At 34.2% G+C, this 25,586-nt stretch overlaps 1 protein-coding gene across 2 annotated transcripts in view; it reads left to right on the top strand.

The window, feature by feature from the left end:
- The window catches only part of GBE1 (1,4-alpha-glucan branching enzyme 1), a 288,275-nt gene that overhangs the window by 117,267 nt on the left and 145,422 nt on the right, over positions 1 to 25,586 (top strand). For both annotated transcript variants that reach the window (XM_057501844.1, XM_057501847.1), the window contains exons 4-5: positions 24,384 to 24,509; positions 25,330 to 25,465. In XM_057501844.1, coding sequence (XP_057357827.1) covers positions 24,384 to 24,509; positions 25,330 to 25,465 — 262 coding nt within the window. The remainder of the gene's footprint in view (positions 1 to 24,383; positions 24,510 to 25,329; positions 25,466 to 25,586) is intronic.

The following is a 25,586-nucleotide window of genomic DNA, read 5'->3' as shown; positions in this document are numbered from 1 at the left end:
CCAAAATATGCTGTTTTTATTACTCTCTTATTAGCCTATATTCTCTATCTATACATCTATTTATACATCTACCTATCTATATATAGATATATGTACACACACTGTTTTATCTTTGTAGTGAGCACCTTAGAGTTTGCAAACAAGAAGGAGCCTTTGAGATCATCTTTCTCTGATATTCTTGTTTTAGTTAAGAAAATCAAATTTCAAGGAAGTCATAACTTGCCCAATCATGCATCTTTTCATATTAGTCAGATCTGAGCCTATAAAATACCAGCTCTTGCTCATTACAAGATAAATTATCTGTACTTATTTAAGGAATAAACAAGAGCATAGTATCAGCAGAGATGTTGTTATTTGCAGAATGTTTCATGACTATGAATAGTCTCCCATGGATACTATTTTCCTTTCAAACTGCTTGAGGATTTTAGTTTGAATTTCAAAACAGTACTATTTGGGGTATTCAGTGTATTAAAGGTACTATCTTAAGCATTTGATTTGCATAACTTCTTGTTCTGGTTTATACTTTCCTTAATGAGAGATGTAGATACAATATGTATCTATGAGGTATAGGTAATATCATTATTCCCAGTTGTAGCTGAAGAAAATGTATGTTGGTTAGGTTAAATAATCTTGTCTGATGTCATAAGTGGCTGAAATAATAATCAAACTGAGATACTTACCTTGTAGTCTTTCCTCTGCAATATACTGACTTTTGTTGAATTTGGGAAAATTGTAGTAATCAAGTAGCTCAAACCTTATTTTAAATGTGTGGAAACTTGATGATTTGGCCACATGCTGACAAAGAGAAAGAAACCATCTATTTTTACCTGTAATTACATAGAAAGTGAATAAAATAAATATGGTAAATAGTGTTCTGATTAAATAGGTGCCCTGTTTTCAACTGTTTTTGCTTACTTGCATTTTATATTTAAATGTATGTGTGTGTTTATTAATTTAGAACAATTTCACATTCTTTTTAGAGTGTGCTTTTCTAGACAGTGATACTATTGTTTTTATCCAGTTGAATTAATAGCAGATTAACATCTAGGCTATCCCTTCTTTCATTATTGGTGTCTTCTTTGGTCATAATGTAGCTCAAATATTTCTTTTGCTTTGAGCTTTTAAATTCATTTGTTAATTTTTTCTTAAGTTAGATGATAGATTAGTATTTTTTTTCAAAAGATACAGTCTATTTCTAAGATTTTATTTGATTAATAAAATGAGTTTTGTTTTGATAATAAAGTGGCATTGTTTTCAGTAGAAAGTCCCTTGGTACAGCATTTCATATTCACGTTTTTTAATAATCACACAATTTTAAATAATTGTAGGAAGCATAACATTCTGTTTCTAGTTCTTCTAAATAATACTAAATTTTATTTTTAAATAATAATGAGAGCCTATACTTTTTAGTAACCATAGCATCTGTGGTCTCTGAATCTATGTTTTTTTCAAAATCTTAACTGTAAGACTTCTGTCATATTTTCATTCTACAGTTGAGAGCTCCATGAAAGAGTTGGAGCAGCCTCCATTTTATTATTGTGAATCATACCTTTTAGAGATTTTAACTGTGCTCTTTAGGCTATTAAAATCATAAGACTAAATGATTCAAAGTTATTTCTTAAATTTGTTTTATCAGTAACTCACTTGTGTGTGAATGTATCATTTATACATCAAATTGATAAATTTGTGGCAGTGGAGTTATAGCTCCCTCTTTTGGAAAACCAAGGCATGGCTTTTTGGTTGAGATTAAATTATTTACAGATTTTTAGTTTGCATAAATTCCTGAGCATACAGATGTGAAAATAACATTTTTCTTTGGAATGGTTTTCCTTTGGAATTTTATAATAAGTTAAACATTCATATACACATGCATATATATATTTCTTTAGGCTTAAGAACTAAAGGCCATTGGATAATGTGTTTGTACCCGGGAAATTGTTTTAGATATTTGAAATGCTTTCATTTTTATTTAAAGAGAGTCAGTTTAACTTTTTTGTAACTCTTAAACATGATTCATAATTACGTCCATTAAAAAAACAGAATTTGAAGCAATTAAGAAATAAAGAAAGAAAACAGCAATGTAGCTCTTCTGGTAATTGTCAGCAGCCTGACCTCTCTCCTATAGCTCATGTTTTGTTTTTTCTGGGTATTCTTCCTGATCAGTTTCTAGGCATTTATAGACTATCTTTCTCCTTGTCTCTCTGTCTCTCTGTATTTATATGCTTTTTATTATCATAAAATGTGATGATTCTATGCCTATTGTTTTCCAGTTTATTTTTTTCAACCACTCAATATATCCTGCAAATATCAAATTGTACAGTAGTATTTTACTTACTTGGGTCAACTCTTTATTCATATTAGTGGAACGATGCCTATGAGCTAGAAACCTCAATGTATCAAATCAACAATGTTGAGTGTCTTGCTGGATATGGTCTAAAATTTATTGTGTACTCCTTTGTAACTGCTCACAGAATATGAAGAAGTGTTTCTGATTTAAAGGTTTCAGTTAACCATTACCATTTCCCAAAAAGACTATGTAAATGTAATATAAAAAGAAAATGTTTGTAAGAGCCAAAGTAAGTTCTTTTCATTTAAAAAAGGCTCACATCTACATGAATTTTTTAGTTTTCATTTTTCTGTTTCATTTTCATAAATTAATTTCAGAACTTAATTATTTAATCAGTGTTTCTAAGAGGTTGATAGCACTCTTTCAGCCTACAGAATCTAAATAGATCTCATATAACAAAAATATATTGGAATGTATATATTTTTTCTGAGATAATTTTCTCCTTAAATTCAGAGGCAGTTCAGAATCATGTTTCATATATTATATGAATATATATATGAATATATATATAATATATTCACTTTTTTCATATATATTTTAATATATTTTCCTGTGTATTTTTTCCTATATATATTATATAGGAAACACGATTCTGAAGTGCTTTTAAATTTAAGGGGAAAAAACTCAGGATATGCTTTATGTAATACACAAATTATAATTTAATGAAATAGTATAAATTGAAGAATATACAGATAATGCCTTTTGTTGTGTTTGTAAATAACAAAGTCATTGACCTCCTACTTTTCCTTATAGGAACCTACTTATTCCATTTCTTCTTGGAGACTTACTTGGACTCTGCATTATCTCATATTACAAATTTGCTGTGTTCTTTTAAAATCATGCCCTATGAAAGCGTCCACCTCTTATTTTTTTATGATGAGTACTGTCAAATCCCAGTGTAGGTACAAATAACCACTGCCCCACAACCCTTTCTGTGCTTCTTGAAGATTCCTATGCATTGCCAATATGTATCTTTTCTCATGATAATCAAGTTTGCTTCTAAAATTTAAATTTTAAAATTTCAACTTCGCAACCAAATACAGGGAACAAGGAGTTTTCCCTATGCAAAATACTTTTTTTGTGATTCTCATGAAAAATCTAATTCTCAATGTATATGTAATTGTGCATAGGGAGGAACAAATGGAAATGATAAATGTGTAAGCTAATTACTTGTGGCATGCCAATTATCTTTGCATTTTCCACTGCTCATGCCATGGAGATGATGGAATTTTATTAGATTAAACATCATTCAGGGTCCATAGGCAAAAAAAATTTATCTCCATATGATTTATCTTATGTATTAGTATATTCTTCCTTCCAGATATTGTATGGGTGCATCTACTGGTTAAAGTGACCTAGCTGCAAGGGAGTATGAAAAATGTGATTTTAGGGTTTCCATTCTCTCTGTTACATGAAGGAATGTCAGAAAGTAGTTTGAGTGACTGAAGAACCAGTATCTGCTATAACTTTTAAATAAAAATATTAGATAGAATTCTAAAAAACATAGTATTGAAAATTAAATCATTCAATTTTAATAATGACATTTAAAGTAGTAATGATAAGTATTGTTTTGCAAAATGGTTTATGTGGTATATAATATAGAAATCATAAAACATTTTCAATGGTGGGTTAAAACTATGGAGTAAGATCAGAAACTTGAATAGATTCACTGTTCCATTTTATGAAACCATTCCCAAGTTCACCGGAAAACTTGAAAAGTAAATGATGGGAGCACATTCATGGATATACTCAGGACCACAGATGAGTAAATTTTAAGCCAGTATGAATGCCCTTAGTAATCTAAGTGAGATTAAGTTTACATCATTATTGTTTGAGACTAATAAATTGGTAGGGAGGGTAGACTATGAAGATTGAAAAAGAATTGTAAATTATTACTGAATAAGAAATAAATTAAAATTTCAGATTGAGACAAATTCCATTGCAGAATACTTTTTATCATTTGCAAAAGTGTTTATTACCAAGGTTTAGAACTATGATTTCCTATAACTGATGTTAGTTTTAGTTCCTCTACAATAATCTTATTGTAATAAAAATCTATCCTTTTATTATTGGAACACTGGTTCTTATGGCTATTCGTCTTTTGCTTCCTTAGGTCTAGTCCTTATCTCTTAAGAAACTGGACTGCACACCACAGAATCAAAATCAAGGGTGACAGATAGGGAGGATGGTAGTGTAGGTAGAAATAGGATTTGGGGATCTTTAAAATGTTCCTAGGATAGTTCTCATTGCACATGCAGGGTTGAACACTAATGCCAAAGTCACATAAAAGTTTAATATTCCCTTTCGTGAATTCAGGGGGAAAATGCTCATATTCCTATTTCAACAAGTGTATAATTCTCTCTCTGTTAGGGTCAGAAGGGAATGTATAATACATTTTAGAAATATAACTATAAAGCATTATTTTCCTCTCTCGGTTCTAGTGCTGATAGATGTGAAACACTGGTATGTGAAAAATCAGACTGTCCATAATTACCTGTTTCCTGATTGCTCCCTTTATATGAACACTGATTCTAGAAATACTTTAAATGTATTACCAGACTTATTTTTTCTTATTTCCATGTACTGTTAAATACGTTGCACTTATTTTATAATCTTTTATTATTTTGTCCTTCAATTAGGCATAGTATATTTTAAATAAGATTATAAAGATTGAACACTTTCATTTTTCTTGAGGAATATTTTTTTTTGATAAAAGTAGTGCTTTTTTCTTCTAATTTTTTAAGGATAATTTTTTTAAAGAAGCTTTTATTTAGCATTTGATCTTTTAATGCTGCACTAAAAAAATGAAGATTTCATTTTGTGACTGTTTAGGTGAATATTGTATCTGCTTATGTTTACTACAAAATTTGGTAAAATATTTGCACTTTGGCTAAGTGTGCCTTCAAATAATAATGAATAAAGGTATGTCTACAGGACATACCCTTTTCTTATGGTGAAATACAAAGTATGTAATCTTTTTTTTTCTTTGCATATATTAGACTTACCAATTTTTTTTTTCTTTTGGTATCATTAATATACAATCACATGAGTAACATTGTGGTTACTGGATTCCTCCCATTATCAAGTCCCCACCACATACTCCGTTACAGTCACTGTCCATCAGCATAGTAAGATGCTACAGAGTCACTACTTGTCTCCTCTGTGCTACACTGCCTTCCTTGTGCCCCCACCCCCCACCACATTATGTGTGCTAATTGTAATGCCCCTTATTCCCCATCCCACCCACCCTCCCCAGTCCCTTTCCCTTTGGTAACTGCTAGTCCATTCTTGGGTTCTGTGAGTCTGCTGCTGTTTGGTTCTTTTAATTTTTGGTTTATTCTTGCGCTCCACAGATGAGTGAAATCATTTGGTACTTGTCTTTCTCCAGCTGGCTTATTTCACTGAGCATAATACCTTCTAGTTCCATCCATGTTGTTGCAAATGGTAGGATTTGTTTTCTTCTTATGGCTGAGTAATATTCCACTGTGTATATATACCACCTCTTCTTAATCCATTCATCTACTAATGGACACAAGTTGCTTCCATTTATTGGCTATTGTAAATAGTGCTGCGATAAGCATAGGGATGCATATGTCTTTTTGAAACTGGGATCCTGCATTCTTAGGGTAAATTCCTAGGAGTGGAATTCCTGGGTCAAATGGTATTTCTATTTTGAGCATTTTGAGGAACCTCCATACTGCTTTCCACAATGGTTGAACTAGTTTACATTCCCATGAGCAGTGTAGGAGGGTTCCCCTTTCTCCACATCCTCACCAGCATTTGTTGTTACTAGTCTTTTCTAAGTTGGCCATCCTTATGTAATCTTTTTATTTTTTAAATATTTACACTTAGGCTGGGTTCTTTTTTTTAATAGCACAGTTAAATGTAAAATGTCAACATTAATGTTTAATCCTCTTCATTAAAGTATATAGATATTTTTTTGCTCTTTAGTCTGTTCATAATTACCTGTCATAATTTGCCATTAGCCATTAGCCATAACTTTCTGCAAGTGACTCAGTGTGCCTCTGATTGGAAAAAAAAAATGTCATGGACAGACTTTTCTTAAAACAACCAGCCATAGGTCACTGCATCTCAGTATATGGATATTCTGTGAGCTTCCCATGGGTGGGTAAGTCAGGTGCGTGATCCCCTGACCTGTGCTTTATCCACACTGCATTGTCCAAGAAGTTTCCCTGCTTCTCCAGAGGGCTTGTCACCCTTGGGGATAAAAGCCCATTTACTATCCTGTGCCTTTGCTATCTACATAAGATGATAGTATCTGTGTGTAATAATTTACATGCACCTGAACTAGGAAGGTTGAAACTAAACAGCTCTATTGTGAAGACTCCTGTTATTTACCACATCTTCTTTTCATCACTGTCTCCACCTCCAGTGCCTGAGTCCATTAGGCATGAAGGTCACTTCAATTCTTGGCCATCTTTTATGATCTACAAGAAAGCTATACAAAAATAAGCTGACAAGAAATTATCCAACTGCATATCTTGAGTTACATATAGTCATTAATCTATACTTGGTAAAATGCATGTCTTTTGTTGGAAAAAAAAAGAGATAAGAATGGTAATGTTGTAATCTATATTATGAAACCTTAATATACAAATAATATGTAAATATTCATAACAAATCATCATTTGCTGTTCATCATTAAATGTATTCAGTAGTCATTAATGATATTCTTGGAGATATTGGTCTCAATGTGTATTAAATGTATAATTGCATATTTTCTTTAAAAATCTTATAAATTTTAGAATTATATATTCTATAGTCTCTTGAATTTCTTTAGATTTCTTGTAAGGGCTAGATCATTTCTTTCTCTCCCCACACTTTATATTTTACTTTATTGTGGTAGCACTTAGAGTGCTTGCTTAAGAATCATATTTTCTTCAAATGATGTAATTTGCCATCATATAGACTTTTGTAATTATACTTAATAAAATATAAGAGTTTTACCTCATTTTACATAGTTACCTCCCCATACCAGCACTTCTGAAAATACTTTTTAGATTTTTTATTGGCATTATACCAGATTATAATTCTGTTTACTTAATAGAATTCTAACCTTCACTGCACATGGATGAGTCTCTTTGAAGCACACTTTTTTGGTAATGAAAGCTCACTGATTTTTTCCCTTTTCATAGCTTTTTTCTTTTATTACTATATTGATCTTCCAATATCTTGGCAGTTTAAATCCTATATTTTATATCATGTGTAATTCATTTGTTTTCTAGTCTGAGACACTTAATCAATCTTTACCCGATTACAACATTTCAGCATTGTTCCTGTCTTTTCACTTAGGAGTAGTTATTTTCACTTGCTCAGGGATATCCTTTTCAATGCCTGCTTCCTAAATCTCACGTAATCACTTTGGATTGGTCTTTTTGTAGTGACCTCACTTTATAAGGTTTTTGTTCTGGTAATGTACTTGAAATGAAGCAAACCCTTTATCAGTTCTACTTAGTTGTTTCGTTATTTCTTTAAAGATTTGCCTCAGTCAAAGGCAGAGACAGGAAAAAATGATACAGTTGTAGTGCTTCTTAACTACACCAGAAGCCTGGGGAACTGGGGTAGAAATCTTTGGTAATATTGTTTTTTATAGGTACTGGAGCATTTGTCTCTAAATCATTCTAAATAAGGACCTGCTTTTTAAAGAAGCAACTAGCGATCTTCATTTATTTCTTATTCACAATATTTTTTTTCACAGTATTTCACAATTTCTTCTCTCCCATGTGAATGAATGTTTATATCTCTGTAATTCTACAGTTGGTGTTAAATCAGAACCAAAGAAACTATGAGTGTTTTACCTCAAAAAGAGTCTTTTTTTGTTCTGTATATTAATGTCTTTTATGTGAAAGTTTGGTAGAGTTTGATCCGATACTCATTTATGTCACATTACAGATTTATTTTTCATAGCTAGTATGCTTACTCTTTTTTTTTTTTTTTTTATTCGTTTGATTTTTTTTTTTTTTTTTTTTTTTTTATTGAAGGGTAGTTGACAACAGCATTGCATTACATTAGTTTCAGGTGTACAACACAGCGACTCAACATTTATATACATGATATTTCTAGGTACCAGGTATCACCATACCAAGTTGTTACAATATTTTGACTATATTCCTTATGCTACACATTACATCCCGGTTACTTATTTATTCTACAATTGGAAGTGTGTTTATATATATATATTGTGAGGGCATCTCTCATATTTATTGATCAAATAGTTGTTAACCACAACAAATCTCTGTATAGGGGGGTCAGTACTCAATGCACAATCATTAATCCACCCCAAGCCCAATTTTCGTCAGTCTCCAATCTTCTGATGCATAACGAACAAATTCTTACATGGAGTACAAATTCTTACATAGTGAATAAGTTACATGGTGAACAGTGCAAGGGCAGTCATCACAGAAGCTTTCGGTTTTGTTAATGCATTATGAACTATAAACAGTCAGTTCACATATGAATACTCATTTGATTTTTAAACCTGATTTATATGTGGATACCACATTTCTCTATTATTATTATTTTTAATAAAATGCTGAAGTGGTAGGTAGATAAGAGATAAAGGTAGGAAACAGAGTTTAGTGTTGTAAGAGAGCAAATGTAGATGATCAGGTGTGTGCCTGTAGACTATGCGTTAATCCGCGCTAGACGAGGGCAATAAACATCCATGTATGCAGAAGATTTCTCTCAGAACATGAGGGGGGAGGTTCTAAGCCTCACCTCTGCTGCTCCCCAATTTCTCACCAGATGGCCCCCTGCGACTGTGCCTGTCTTAGGTTGTTCCTCTCTTGAGGAATCTTACCCGTCTCTGGCTAACCAGTCATCTTCCGGGGCCATACAGGGAAATGTGAAGTTGGTAAGTGAGAGAGAAGCCTTATCGTTTGAAAAGGTTAGCTTTTTACTTCTTTGCATATTTATGCCCTGTGGCTTCTATGCCCAGCATTTGTCTTGAGGTGTCTTTACCACTTGGAAGAATTATGATACTCGGTAAATTCGACATGCGGCACGAGTTCTATTTAAAGGTTGTGATTAGGAAGGAAGAAGAAAAGCTACAGAAGTAGCAGGTGGAAGAAAACCTGGGAAGATTGATTATTTCTTTGACATATCTTCTTGTAGAGTAACTTCAGCATGGATAGGTTTTAAACGACTAATTAAATTGTGCACACACATTAACATAATAGGAATATAGTTACCTAACCAAAGCATACCTGTAATTACCAGCCATCTCCAGTGAAACCAAGAAAACCAGTTAGGCACCTTAGGCATTTGTGAAAACTTATCTATGATATGGTGGATATTGTCCGACTGAACTTAAACAGTCTGAGAGAATTCAGATAAACTAGAACACCCCATTCCTGGGGACTGTTCATATCCCATATGTTCTTTTAACGATAAATAGTCTGTGGTTGTAAGATTTTGGAGTGCTACAATTTGCACTTCTCCTAATTCTTGGTTGAGTTCCAACAGAATAGATCCAGTCCAATTTTTGTTTTACTGCATGCACAGGCCAGCTTAGATATCTCCTTCATCTTTCCCATGGCAAGTCCAGGAACTGGTGGGATGAGTGCATCTACACCTGTGACAGTGTGTGGATCTTTGTTGAAGTTTTTTTTTTTTTTTTTTTTCTGTTCATCTTCTGTCATGAGTCTTCCCGAGAGTGCTGATGTTGGAAGTTCTTTTTCGTATCGTATCTTAGTTCATTTTCGGGGTAGCCCAATTAGGCTTTGATCCTCTGTATAAACAAACAGACCCTTTGCCTACACTTTTATATGTCCTTTATATCATTGTGTAGAACTCATTAGAGGTCACCACATAGGAACTGCATTTTTTTTTTTTAATCATTAATCTACACTTACATGACGAATACTTTGTTTACTAGGCTCTCCCCTATACCAGGTCCCCCCTATATACTCCTTTACAGTCACTGTCCATCAGCGTAGCAACCTGTTGTAGAATCACTACTTGTCTTCTCTGTGTTGTACAGCCCTCCCCTTTCTCCCACCCCGCTATGGATGCTAATCTTAATACCCCCCTACTTCTCCCCCCCTTATCCCTCCCTACCCACCCATCCTCCCCAGTCCCTTTCCCTTTGGTACCTGTTAGTCCATTCTTGAGTTCTGTGATTCTGCTGCTGTTTTGTTCCTTCAGTTTTTCCTTTGTTCTTATATTCCACAGATGAGTGAAATCATTTGGTATTTCTCTTTCTCTGCTTGGCTTGTTTCACTGAGCAAAATACCCTCCAGCTCCATCCATGTTGCTGCAAATGGTTGGATTTGCCCTTTTCTTATGGCTGAGTAGTATTCCATTGTGTATATGTACCACATCTTCTTTATCCATTCATCTATCGATGGACATTTAGGTTGCTTCCAATTCTTGGCTATTGTAAATAGTGCTGCAGTAAACATAGGGGTGCACTGATCTTTCTCATACTTGATTGCTGCATTCTTAGGGTAAATTCCTAGGAGTGCAATTCCTGGGTCAAATGGTAAGTCTGTTTTGAGCATTTTGATGTACCTCCATACTGCTTTCCACAATGGTTGAACAAGTTTACATTCCCACCAGCAGTGTAGGAGGGTTCCCCTTTCTCCACAGCCTCGCCAACATTTGTTGTTGTTTGTCTTTTGGATGGCAGCCATCCTTACTGGTGTGAGGTGATACCTCATTGTAGTTTTAATTTGCATTTCTCTGATAATTAGCGATGTGGAGCATCTTTTCATGTGTCTGTTGGCCATCTGTATTTCTTTTTTGGAGAACCGTCTGTTCAGTTCCTTTGCCCATTTTTTAATTGGGTTATTTGTTTTTTGTTTGTTGAGGCATGTGAGCTCTTTATATATTCTGGACGTCAAGCCTTTATCGGATGTGTCATTTTCAAAGATATTCTCCCATACTGTAGGGTTCCTTTTTGTTCTATTGATGGTGTCTTTTGCTGTACAGAAGCTTTTCAGCTTAATATAGTCCCACTTGTTCATTTTTGCTGTTGTTTTCCTTGCCCGGGGAGATATGTTCAAGAAGAGGTCACTCATGTTTATGTCTAAGAGGTTTGTGCCTATGTTTTCTTCCAAGAGTTTAATGGTTTCATGACTTACATTCAGGTCTTTGATCCATTTTGAGTTTACTTTTGTATATGGGGTTAGACGATGGTCCAGTTTCATTCTCCTACATGTAGCTGTCCAGTTTTGCCAGCACCATCTGTTGAAGAGACTGTCATTTCGCCATTGTATGTCCATGGCTCCTTTATCAAATATTAATTGACCATATATGTCTGAGTTAATGTCTGGATTGTCTAGTCTGTTCCATTGGTCTGTGGCTCTGTTCTTGTGCCAGTACCAAATTGTCTTGATTACTATGGCTTTATAATAGAGCTTGAAGTTGGGGAGTGAGATCCCCCCTACTTTATTCTTCTTTCTCAGGATTGCTTTGGCTATTCGGGGTCTTTGGTGGTTCCATATGAATTTTTGAATTATTTGTTCCAGTTCATTGAAGAATGTTGCTGGTAGTTTCATAGGGATTGCATCAAATCTGTATATTGCTTTGGGCAGGATGGCCATTTTGACGATATTAATTCTTCCTAGCCATGAGCATGGGATGCGTTTCCATCTGTTAGTGTCCCCTTTAATTTCTTTTAAGAGTGACTTGTAGTTTTCAGAATATAAGTCTTTCACTTCTTTGGTTAGGTTTATTCCTAGGTATTTTATTTTTTTTGATGCAATTGTGAATGGAGTTGTTTTCCTGATTTCTCTTTCTGTTGGTTCATTGTTGGTATATAGGAAAGCCACAGATTTCTGTGTGTTGATTTTGTATCCTGCAACTTTGCTGTATTCCGATATCAGTTCTAGTAGTTTTGGGGTGGAGTCTTTAGGGTTTTTTATGTACAGTATCATGTCATCTGCAAATAGTGACAGTTTGACTTCTTCTTTGCCAATCTGGATTCCTTGTATTTTTTTGTTTTGTCTGATTACCGTGGCTAGGACCTCTAGTGCAATGTTAAATAACAGTGGGGAGAGTGGGCATCCCTGTCTAGTTCCCGATCTCAGCGGAAATGCTTTCAGCTTCTCGCTATTCAATATAATGTTGGCTGTGGGTTTTTCATAGATGGCCTTTATTATGTTGAGGTACTTGCCCTCTATTCCCATTTTGCTGAGAGTTTTTATCATGAATGGATGTTGAACTTTGTCAAATGCTTTTTCAGCATCTATGGAGATGATCATGTGGTTTTTGTCTTTCTTTTTGTTGATGTGGTGGATGATGTTGATGGACTTTCGAATGTTGTGCCATCCTTGCATCCCTGGGATGAATCCCACTTGGTCATGGTGTACGATGGTTTTGATGTATTTTTGAATTCGGTTTGCTAAAATTTTGTTGAGTATTTTTGCGTCTACGTTCATCAGGGATATTGGTCTGTAGTTTTCTTTATTGGTGGTGTCTTTGCCTGGTTTTGGTATTAGGGTGATGTTAGCTTCATAGAATGAGTTTGGGAGTATCCCCTCCTCTTCTATTTCTTGGAAAACTTTAAGGAGAATGGGTATTATGTCTTCCCTGTATGTCTGATAAAATTCCGAGGTAAATCCATCTGGCCCGGGGGTTTTGTTCTTTGGTAGTTTTTTGATTACTGCTTCAATTTCGTTGCTGGTAATTGGTCTGTTTAGATTTTCTGTTTCTTTTTGGGTCAGTCTTGGAAGGTTGTATTTTTCTAGGAAGTTGTCCATTTCTCCTAGGTTTCCCAGCTTGTTAGCATATAGGTTTTCATAGTAGTCTCTAATAATTCTTTGTATTTCTGCGGGATCTGTTGTGATTTTTCCTTTCTCATTTCTGATACTGTTGATTTGTGTTGACTCTCTTTTCCTCTTAATAAGTCTGGCTAGAGGCTTATCTATTTTGTTTATTTTCTCGAAGAACCAGCTCTTGGTTTCATTGATTTTTGCTATTGTTTTATTCTTCTCAATTTTATTTATTTCTTCTCTGATCTTTATTATGTCCCTCCTTCTGCTGACCTTTGGCCTCATTTGTTCTTCTTTTTCCAATTTTGATAGTTGTGACATTAGACCATTCATTTGGGATTGCTCTTCCTTTTTTAAATATGCTTGGAGTGCTATATACTTTCCTCTTAAGACTGCTTTTGCTGCGTCCCACAGAAGTTGGGGCTTAGTGTTGTTGTTGTCATTTGTTTCCATATATTGCTGGATCTCCATTTTGATTTGGTCATTGATCCATTGATTATTTAGGAGTGTGTTGTTTAGCCTCCATGTGTTTGTGAGCCTTTTTGCTTTCTTTGAACAGTTTATTTCTAGTTTAATGCCTTTGTGGTCTGAAAAGTTGGTTGGTAGGATTTCAATCTTTTGGAATTTACTGAGGCTCTTTTTGTGTCCTAGTATGTGGTCTATTCTGGAGAATGTTCCATGTGCACTTGAGAAGAACGTGTATCCTGTTGCTTTTGGATGTAGAGTTCTGTAGATGTCTATTAGGTCCATCTGTTCTAGTGTGTTGTTCAGTGCCTCTGTGTCCTTACTTATTTTCTGTCTGGTGGATCTGTCCTTTGGAGTGAGTGGTGTGTTGAAGTCTCCTAGAATGAATGCATTGCATTCTATTTCCTCCTTTAGTTCTGTTAATATTTGTTTCAGGTATGTTGGTGCTCCTGTATTGGGTGCATATATATTTATAATGGTTATATCCTCTTGATGGACTGAGCCCTTTATCATTATGTAATGTCCTTCTTTGTCTTTTGTTACTTTCTTTATTTTGAAGTCTGTTTTGTCTGATACCAGAATTGCAACACCTGCTTTCTTCTCTCTGTTGTTTGCTCGAAATATCTTTTTCCATCCCTTGACTTTAAGTCTGTGCGCGTCTTTGGGTTTGAGGTGAGTCTCTTGTAAGCAGCATATGGATGGATCTTGCTTTTTTATCCATTCTATTACTCTGTGTCTTTTGATTGGTGCATTCAGTCCATTTACATTTAGGGTGATTATTGAAAGGTATGAATTTATTGCCATTGCAGGCTTTAAGTTTGTGGTTACCAAAGGTTTAGGGTTAGCTTCTTTACTGTCTTACTGTCTAACTTAACTCGCTTGTTGAGCTATTATAAACACAATCTGATGATTCTTTATTTCTCTCCCTTCTTATTCCTCCTCCTCCCTTCTTCATATGTTGGGTGTTTTGTTGTGTGCTCTTTTTAGGAGTGCTCCCATCTAGAGCAGTCCCTGTAGGATGCCCTGTAGAGGTGGTTTGTGGGAGGCAAATTCCCTCAACTTTTGCTTGTCTGGGAATTGTTTAATCCCTCCTTCATATTTAAATGATATTCGTGCTGGATACAGTAGTCTTGGTTCGAGGCCCTTCTGTTTCATTGCATTAAGTATATCATGCCATTCTCTTCTGGCCTGTAGGGTTTCTGTTGAGAAGTCTGATGATAGCCTGATGGGTTTTCCTTTGTAGGTAACCTTTTTTTTCTCTCTGGCTGCTTGTAATACTTTGTCCTTGTCTTTGATCTTTGCCATTTTAATTATTATGTGTCTTGGTGTTGCCCTCCTTGGATCCCTTGTCATGGGAGTTCTGTGTACCTCTGTGGTCTGAGAGGCCATTTCTTCCCCTAGTTTGGGGAAATTTTCAGCAATTATTTCTTCAAAGACATTTTCTATCCCCTTTTCTCTCTCTACTTCTTCTGGAATGCCTATGATTCTTATATTATTCCTTTTAGATTGATCACTCAGCTCTCTTAAAATTCTTTCATTCCTGGAGATCCTTTTATCTCTCTCTGCATCAGCTTCTCTGCGTTCCTGTTCTCTGTTTTCTAGTCCATTAATGGTCTCTTGCATCTCGTCCATTCTGTTTTGAAGTCCTTCCAGAGCTTGTTTTATTTCTGAATTCTCCTTCCTTAGTTCTTGCATATTTCTCTGCAAGTCCATCAGCATGGTTATGACTTTTGTTTTGAATTCTTTTTCAGGTAGACTGGCTAAATCTATCTCCCCAGATTCCTTCTCAGGGGAAGATGTAGCAGATGCTGAAGCTGTCTGGGTTAGTCTTGTCTGGATCATATTTTTTTGCCTTTTCATGTTGACAGGTGCTATTGACTGTCAGCTGGGAGGGCCAAAATTTTCACTTGCTACTGGCCTTTCTTTACTGGGGCAACTGCGACCCCTAGTGGCTTGTTTTGGGTAATTGCGTGTAGAGTGGGTCTTTGTGTCTTGCCTAGCCGGAAGGGAGAAATTTCCCTTTCTGTGGACGGAATTTGTCTCAGGCTGCTTCTCTGCTTTCGCAGCGCCCGGTGGGGTAATGGATGGGGGGGCTGCTTGACTGTTTGCCTCCGTGAGGGGTCTCAGAACTGTTGCCCAGGGGGTTAGTGCACCCGGTTTTCCCTGTAGTTTCCAGCTGCTGTACTGTGACCTGGGTTGTTTCCGTCAAGCTGTTAAGTCCCTGTCCCTTTAAGACTTTCAAAAAGCCCCCGCTTTTCTTTGTCACAGGGGCATCAGCTTCGGCACCCGCTCAGAGGTCTTACTCCCTGTTCCCCCAGTATCCAGGGCCCCCTGGGCATGTACTGTGTCTGCGCTCTGGCCCGGATGGCTGGGGCTGGGTGTTCGGCAGTCCTGGGCTCCGTCTCCCTCCCGCTCTGCCTACTCTTCTCCCGCCGGGAGCTGGGGGGAGGGGCGCTCGGGTCCCGCGGGGCCGGGGCTTGTATCTTACCCCTTTCACCAGTCGCTGGGTTCTCGCTGGTGTAGCTGCAGTCTGGCCACTGTCCTGCGTCTTCTGGTCTCTCTTTTAGGGCTAGTTGTGTTTGTTGTATTTTCAAAAGTATATATGTTTTTGGGAGGAGATTCCCACTGTCCTACTCACGCCACCATGTTGGCTCCGCCGCTTACTCTTTTTTTTTAAGGAAAGTTTTTTTTATTAATGGCTTCATTTTTGTGAGAGAAATCCTTTAACTATTTCTACTCAAGCCAGTGTTACTGGATTAAACCTTAGAAAGATTTCTTGCTTCTTAATAAGACGAAAAAAAAAGGAAACTGAATCGTGATGCCATATTTTAAAATAAGAAATCCCATACAAAGCTAAAGTGATAGAAATCAGTGAAAATTTATCAATAGTTTATTGCTTTTGAAGTTCAGTTGATTGCTATATTTTCTTAGTTAAGCCACTAGAAGGATATTGCTGCTGCTTTTCTTTTGTATAGTGTAACATAAGAGCTCAAGGGACTTAATCTAATCATTTGATGTCTTTCCCACTAATGGCAATTCCTGAACATTCGAGATATAAAGGGCATTACAAGGATATGAAAATTGTTTTTATTAAAAAATCATTGATATACAATCTTATGAAGGTGTCAGATAAACAACATTGTGGTTTCAACATTCACCCTTATCAAGTTCTCAGCCCTCCCCCATTGCAGTTGCTGTCTATCAGCTTAGTAAGATGCTATAGAGTTTCTCTGCTGTACTGCCTTTTCCATGACCTACCTATATTGTAATTGCAGATTATAGTGCCCCTTAATCCCCTTCTCCTTCCCTTCCCACCCATCCTCCCCTATCCCTTATCTCTGGTACTGCTAGTCACTTGGAGTTTGTGAGTCAGCTGCTGTTTTATTCCTTCATTTCTGCTTTGTTGTTACACTCCACAAATGAGGGAAATCATTTGGTACTTGTCTTTTTCCAGCTGGCTTATATCACTGAGCATAATACCCTCTAGCTTCCATGTTGTTGCAAATGGTGGGATTTGTTTTCTTCTTATGGCTGAATAATATTCCATTGTGTTTTATGTACTACATCTTCTTTATCCGTTCATCTACTGATGGACACTTAGGCTGCTTCCATGTCTTGGCTATTGTAAATAGTGCTGCGATAAACATAGGCGTGCATATGTCTTTTTGAATCTGGGATCTTGTGTTCATTGGGTAAATTCCTAGGAGTGGAATTCCTGGGTCAAATGGTATTTCTATTTTTACTATTTGAGGAACCTCCATATTACTTTCCACAATGCTTGAACTAATTTACATTCCCACCAACAGTGTAGGAGAGTTCCCCTTCTCCACATTCTCACCTGCATTTGTTGTTGTTTGTCTTTTGGATTTTCCCCATCCTAATGGGCGTGAGGTGATACTGCAGTTTTATTTGTATTTCCCTGATGATTAGCAGTGAGGAGCATCTTTTCATGTGCCTGCTGGCCATTCAAATTTCTTCTTTAGAGAAGTGTCTGTTCAGATCCTTTGTCCATTTTTAATCGAGTTATTTGGTTTTTGGGTGTTGAGGCATGTAAGTTCTTTGTATATCTTGGATGTTAACCCCTTATCAGATAAGTCATTTACAAATATATTCTCCCATACTGCAGGATGCCTTTTTGTTCTGCTAATACAGAAGCTCTTAGTTTGATGTAGTCCCATGTGTTTATATTTTATTTTGTTTCCCTTGCTGGAGGAAATGTGGTCAGGAAAAAGTTGCTCATGTTTATATTCAAGAGATTTTTCCTAGGTTTTCTTCTATGAGTTTTATGGTTTCATGACTTACATTCAGGTCTTTGAAGGATATGATAATTTTTTATAATGATTTTATAATTGAAAATTATGAAATAAAATATGGTGATCTCTAAAATGTATGAACTTTAGTATCCAGAAAAAATTAACAGAAAATTTAAAAAATTTCAAATAACAGTATTTTTTTAATTTGGTATCCACAGCAGGGCCAATATTATATATCATATTATAAACAATGGTAATATAAATGATAGCTTGTGTATAACCCTTATTTACAGATTTTTACCAATCAATTACATATAGTTTTATGAAAGTTATTCACAAAGTGATCATTCACGTATCAGGACCTTATTATTAGAAAACTGCCTTGATACATGTATTGGTGTCTCGGTTCTCTTCCCTCATTAATTGACATGTAAATGTAAAGTTCACAATGGAATACCTTTTACTATTTGATGATATTTCTGATATTCCTAATTAGAAAAATCAGAATTAAATTTCTTCAATAAGGATTATTATTATTACTATTTTTGCCAACTGATTATCTGTTTATTTAAATAATATCATCTCTGTTTAATGAAGCAAATATATTGGGAATTTGTAAAAAAAAAATAGCCTTCTATTTTTTTCCTTACAGCAAATTAGAGCTTTTATTTGCATTATGTAAAGAGTGGCTTTTTGTTCAATCTCTGAAAGTAATTGTGTGGGAATATGCTAGGGATAAACACTGCATATTGCAGATTCACTTTTTGAAGGCTTTCCTATCAGTTCTGAAGCCCAGCAGAAGTTTATTGTGAAGGGGTTTACTTTTCCTGGGAATTGTTAAGGAGACTTATCTTGTTTAGTGAAGGCCACTGAAATGCATTGGTATGTGTTTGTCTACTTTTTGGGAATAGAAGGTTAATAAGAGATCAAATGTGTTATTGAGACTACTCATTAGGATAGCTTTATTTTTTAACCCTTTCTGGCACTGACAAAGTTTAACTGAATATAAGTACATATCATTTTATTCTTAGAGAAGTTATTATCTCCGATTTTTCCTTAATGGCTATACTGGATTTCCTATGGCTGCTGCTCAAATTTGGTGGCTTAAACAACAGAAATTTGTTCTCTCACAGTTTTGATGCCAGTAGTTAAAACTCTATCCACTGAGCTGAAATCAGTGTGTTGTGCTGGCAGGACCACATTCCCCCTGGAAGGCCAGTGGGAGAATCTGTTCCCTGCCAGTTGAGCTTCTTGTGTCCTCTGGCATTTGTTGTCTAGTGTCCATATCACTCCAGGCTCTGTCTCCTTAGTCACATTGCTTTTCCCTCCTTTTCTGATGTGTAAATATCGGACAGCTTCTTATAAGAATCTAAGTGATTGCCCTTCTGGATAATCTGGACAATTTCTCCATTTTAAGTTCCTTATTTTGATCACATCAGCAAAGACTATTTTTTGCCATCTAGAGTAGCATTCACAGATTCTGGGGAGTACGATGAGGACATCTCCTGAGAGGCCATTTTCAGCCTCCAAAAATGGCAGAGTGATTCTTTCTTATGTAATCTCACTGAATCTTAAAGCTGGTCCAAGCAAGAATAACAAACAAAACTGTGACAAAAGTTTATACTCATAGGTCCTTATTTTTTTGAAACAAAGATCAGTAGTAACATTTTAACTGAATTAAAATGAGATTTAAGAGCTTTTGAAATTATATTAAGCTATTTTAAAGTTTTAATAATTATATTTACACATTTACAATAATGTTTATACTGTGTTATTTATAAATATTAAAAACACACACTTATTTCTTCAAGATTCTGATCATTGGTAGAATCAATCAGATTCTCTTCTGGAATATCACTTATTTTCCTACTTAATAATGATTACTTTTTCTAACAATTTTGCTCCTTTATTTTTGTCCCATGCACTTACAAAAATGAAGAACAATTACAATATGTTCTGTGTGTATGTATGTGTGTATTTTTCTTTCTCTCTCTTTATAAATACATACATTTTCAGTATGTTTTAAACACACATAATAATGATATTTAGCATTGTACATTGGTATATGGCTATACTCATTGTATATTTATATGTGTATGTATACATCAATTATATATTTTATATATAATACACTCATTTATTTGTATAAGTATTTTATATATAATATCAATTATACTAAGTATTGTAAAAATCAGAGGTAATTTAAAAGAGGAAGAGATAACATTATTTTGCTTGGTTATTTACTTTGGCCTGTATCCCATTAAATAGTAATTTTTATTAATATATTTTTCTTTCACCCTAGTTTAAGCAATTTTTTTTCGAAGAAGAGATTTTCCTCATACATTGTAGTTGTGATTTTGCCAGTATAATCTGGGGAAATAATTACATTATTCAATATCTGCACCTTTTCTCTTGGTCTTCTACACATTTACTCATGAAACCTAGAGTTACATTCAATATCATTTTCCAATAGACAGTAACACTTCTAACCAGCTGAACACATCCACTGTTTTTATATAAAATTGTTGGCCACCTGAGGAGCATCTTATCTCAGTAATTTTCCAGTCCATAGGAACAATATTCTTTGGCAAGAAGTATTTCAAAAGATATTCCTAGGATGAGTGAACATACATACATACACACACACAAACACACACACACAAAAAAAAACACATAACACACTTTTGTTAGGTCCTCACTGTTTGCCCAAACTATTTCTTATATTGTATATTTGAGTTCTAAATGAAATTTCTAAATAAGATTTGATTTCACACAATTCACTAAGTCAATTTGAGTTTTGCACAGAGGTTTCTTTTATTCACTTCTTTATTTAAAATGTCTTTTGGTGGTAACCTCCCCGAAGTCAGAGAGATAATTTAGCTTATTAAAAAAGGAGTTTAATAACATTTTTATCATGTTATAAAAAGTTACAATTTTAAGAAGTATCTATTTACCCTAAAAAAATTCATCATGATATTCTTTTCATTAGTATATTCCTTTAAAGTTATTTGATGTATTTTTTTAAAGTTCCATTTTTATTACTGTGTCAATATATTTATGTACACAGTATATGCAATTTGAGTAGTATAGAGCTACAAATGTGTGTGTAATTATATGATTCATCTATTTTTAATTCTTACTAAAATATTTTTCTTCTGATTATGGAAGCTATACAAATGAAAGGAAGTAATAACAACATAGAAATAAAAAAACCTGGAAGATAAAAGCTACTAATAACCTCTGTCTATAGGCAAACATGTCAATACTTTTTCTGTTTTAAACTACTTTATACGTCTGTATGCAATTACAGAAGAAAATGCAATACATTACTTTTTATAACTTAACAGAATGTTCTTGAAACCTTCAATGTATATATACATTCAACAGTATAGTTTTTAACAACTATACATTATTCAGTCACTTTTTGCTAATGAAAATAACACTAAGGTTAATAGATAAGAATATAGTCCTTTGGACACATCTCTAATTAATTTCCACAGAGCACACTTCTATAATTAGAATTGGTGAGTCACTGAGAATCACTTTTAAAAAATATTTAGATGCATAATGCCTATTGCTATTTAGAACTTGTATACTATTTTATACACTAATATAAGTAGTATTTAATATTTTCAATTTGGTAGTATCAAATGAACTCTTCAACCCATTAGCTCTTAAACTCATATCATGAAAAGATCTATTAAGCTAGCTCTGTCATTTCAGTTTGCTATATAGCTTGGGCTGTTTTGAGGTTGCAACTTAAATTATATAAAGTCTTATCATCTAAAATACTCTTTCATCTGAATCTGACCTCATGAGAGCAAAAATCTAAACTACCCTTTTGTTCTCCTTTACGCCCCCCCAAAAAAGTTTGTGAACAAAGTTTAGTCCAAAAAGGTTATATTCTTTATTATTTGAGTATCTCTCAAGTTAAATTTATTTAGATTTATTATAATACTCTTAGCTGTTTAGCATGACAGTTTAGGAACAGCAAATCAAAAGCAAGCTAAGGTGGTTACTCTGGCAAAGTGCATTGTTTAGGAAAGTCTAAACTACTATAAAAAAGATCCCTCCAAAATTCAGGAGCCTAAAGATCAGATACATTTATTTACCATTTATGTAATGATCACATATAACTCTCCCAGATTTGGTGGGAAGCATTGTTCTACATATCATTCAGGCCCCCAGGCTATAATTCTGTTACTAAGAAAGAAGGAGGGAATTGTAAAATTAAAAGACCCCATCCCAAAAAGCAACACAAATAGAAATGACTGTTAGGGAAGAAATAAACAGAACTTTTGGAAACAAAAGTATTGAAGTCATTCAGTGAATGATTAAATAATCCTTTGTCAGGTATAGGATTTGATTTTACCCTATCTTCAAATTATAACTTTACCTGTTCCTGTTCCATGGATTCTGGCAGAAAGCATGGGATTCCTGAGTCAGAGACAAATGATTTTATTACTCACAGCACATATGAATAAGCAGTATGAAGATAAGCAATATGAACATTAGTTCCTCTTGTCTTCCAAGTCACATAGGGGTGACGTAGGGGTGATGGTCTAGAAGGAGGTTACTCATACAGTGGTTTGCATCATAGTTCAGGAATATTATCCTGGGGAATCCATTCTTTTATAGTAAGCAGTAAGCAAATCTGTTTTGTATTTCCAAGATAACTGACATTATCTCATTTCTCAGAATGGTTTGCTACAACACAACTCATATAGAATGCCGCTGTTAATAAATAAGAGTCAGGGCCTTGTTTTCTCAACATATTCACCAAAATAATGTAGGAGTGTGAGAGACCCATTATAGGATTGTTCCTTCCAGTACCCATCACTCAGTAGCTTCTGAAAACATTCATATGTACATCAAGGTATAAACAAATTAATATTCCTAAGAATGTGGAAATTATATTCAACATGAGGAGATCCTTCATACTCTTAAATTTTCAAATATTCTCTGCTAACAGGTACCTTCAAAAATAATTGCTAGTTTATGATCATCCTCTGGAAGGGTTATAGAGCCATTTGCAAAAAAGAGAAAAGACAGATGAGTTAGGCAAATGGTTATTTATTAAAAACTGATTTGTAGTATTTTGTTTTCTCATAGCCTGTTCTCAGTTGATGAGTGAGCAATGGGGTCTTTTCTTAAACATATCACTGTTGTACTTTATACTAGAAATCCATGTGGTTTAAGGGAATACATCTTTTTGGGATAAAGTACTCCTGAAATGGGTTGATCACATTCATTCATGTTTTTGTGATAATTATTGAATAATAGCACTTGGCCGTCATTGGCTTCAATAAGTAGGCATAATGAAGGAGAAAGAACTGTGTTCACACAAGATAGACATTCCTTTTCATCACTCACCTGCCTCATTCATCATAAATCAAGATTTATTCTTTCTTGGTATATGAAGGAAGTGCTGTGGTTACCTGTTAAAAGCTTGAAAATGAGTATCAGAACTGTGTTCAGCTTTTGGCTCTGCCACTTGATGACTTCGGAACTTTTGGCAATTCACTTCATATCATTTAATATTTAGAGTTTAAAGATTCTCTGGAATCAAGCAAGATATGGCTATGAAAGTCATATACTTTATAATTATAAAACATTATACAAATATTTAATTACCAAGAATTGTGCATACTTGAGCTTTTCTTTGTCAAAGAAGACTGAAGAATATATATTTTCTCAATGCTCAGGGCATAACATAGCTCCTACTCTGAACAATTTTTATTATTACCTGCTTTTAGAAGACTTAATGTAAAAAAAGAAAAACTTTTTAAAAAGCTATCATTTCAATCCTTGGCAACTCTGCTTATGTGGTTCATACTGATAAATTTGAAATCCATTTTCATTATTAAGTCTAAAATGGTGGATTTGCATTTCTTTTATTTTTTATTGCAATGACAACAGTGATATTATTGGCAAGTAACAACAGGGATATTATTGACAAAAAAAAATGGATGGTTAAAGAGGAAAATGTTTGGTTTTACATGGTAAAGCATATTTGGAATAAGATATAGAAGTTGAGGAGAGGTGGAAAATATTTGCAGGGTAGTGTCTGTGTGTGTATGTGTGTGTGGGGAGAGAGAATACAATAATTAATCAAATTTCTTGTATTTTCTTTTCCTCTTGACTTCTTGAAAATGTTATAATTGCTGTTAAAAGCAAATAAAAGAGACAGTGATATAACTCATCACTTTTTCTAATAGAGTAGGATTTTTTTCCCCATTGATCAATTTATTGACAATAGTTTCCAAATAATATTATTGTCTTTTTACTACCCACTGTATGTTTAATTAACCACTGTATTGGTTGGTTGGCAATGATGGAAATTGCCAGATAATCATAAAATATTCAAGCTGGAAGTGACTTTAAGGATCATATATTGCTCATAAGGAAAGCAAGGTTTATAAAAGTTCAAAATCTTTAAGGTCACACATATGAATGATAGATTGGATTCTTAAGATCATTCTTTCTTTCCTTATGTGTAGCAGTGATCATAAAATATTTTGCATTATCTTAAGAGTTTTTTGAGAGTATTTTAAAGCAATAACATCTCATTCTCTTTTATAGGTTGTTATTAGGAGCAAAAGTGGAGAGATCTTGTATCGTATTTCGCCATGGGCAAAGTATGTGACTCGTGAAGGTGATAATGTGAATTATGATTGGATACACTGGGATCCAGAGCACCCATATAAAGTGAGAACAAGAAATTTTTAAATGCTTGTTCCAATATTTCTAGGAAAATTAATTTTAATTTTATAACTTTTATTTATAGCAATGTTTAACTTCTCTCTATACTGCTTGTTTAATATTTTACCTCATAATGTACCTGATATGTTATACATATATCAGAATCCATCATCTGTATCCAATAAAATAAGAAGGAACTTTTTGTTTTATTATGCATTTCTGAGGTTAGGAGGGAAAAAGAAAACTAAATATCTATGTACTGACCTGTAAAAGGGACACTGATTCTATTTTTTTAACGCACAATTTCTGATTTAGTAAAGACTCTTCAGTGATGTGATATTTCTCATTGTCATGGGTTTGAAGTAGGATCAGTGTTCTTAGGAACAAAGAATAGGGAAAACATCTCATGAATGTATTATTTAGGGTAATTTTTAAGGCTGTGTTATTGATGAGTTACATCTTTGAACTCACTTTTTTTGTCAAGTTATTAGAGCTTGTTGATAAATGATTCATATTTAATAAAAATATATACATTTTGCATCTTATATGTTTTTTCTAAGGCTTAGGCTCAAAATATATCTTTACTCAATGATAAGGCATTAAGCCATTACATAATTACCCTTTTAAGAAATAGTCATTAACATGATCCTAAGAAGTATTTTTTTCTAAAAGAAAATTTAATGGATGTAGCCAATGCTTTTTATATGTGAAAATAGTTCAAAAGTATTTAGCTGAGTTGATTTACCATTTCATTTAACCTGCTTAACCAGTTAGTGGTATACCTGCATTTCTGGCCTAATTGTATTTGTAATTTTTTATTCTGTAGTTTAAGCATACCAGACCAAAGAAGCCAAGAAGTCTAAGAATTTATGAATCTCACGTGGGAATTTCTTCCTATGAAGGAAAAATAGCTTCTTATAAACATTTTACATGCAATGTACTACCAAGAATCAAAGACCTTGGTAAGTAATAACTGTGATTTTTATTCAGATAAAATTTTAATGAGTCTGTTCTCTTATTAGAAAAGCTAATTACAAGAGTCTCTTTTTTTGTGTTAAGAGATTAAATATGTAATAGAAATGC

The sequence above is a fragment of the Manis pentadactyla genome, chromosome 1 (genome assembly GCF_030020395.1).
Source record: "Manis pentadactyla isolate mManPen7 chromosome 1, mManPen7.hap1, whole genome shotgun sequence".
NCBI lineage: Eukaryota > Metazoa > Chordata > Mammalia > Pholidota > Manidae > Manis > Manis pentadactyla.
This window is presented reverse-complemented; position numbering and strand designations above follow the sequence as displayed.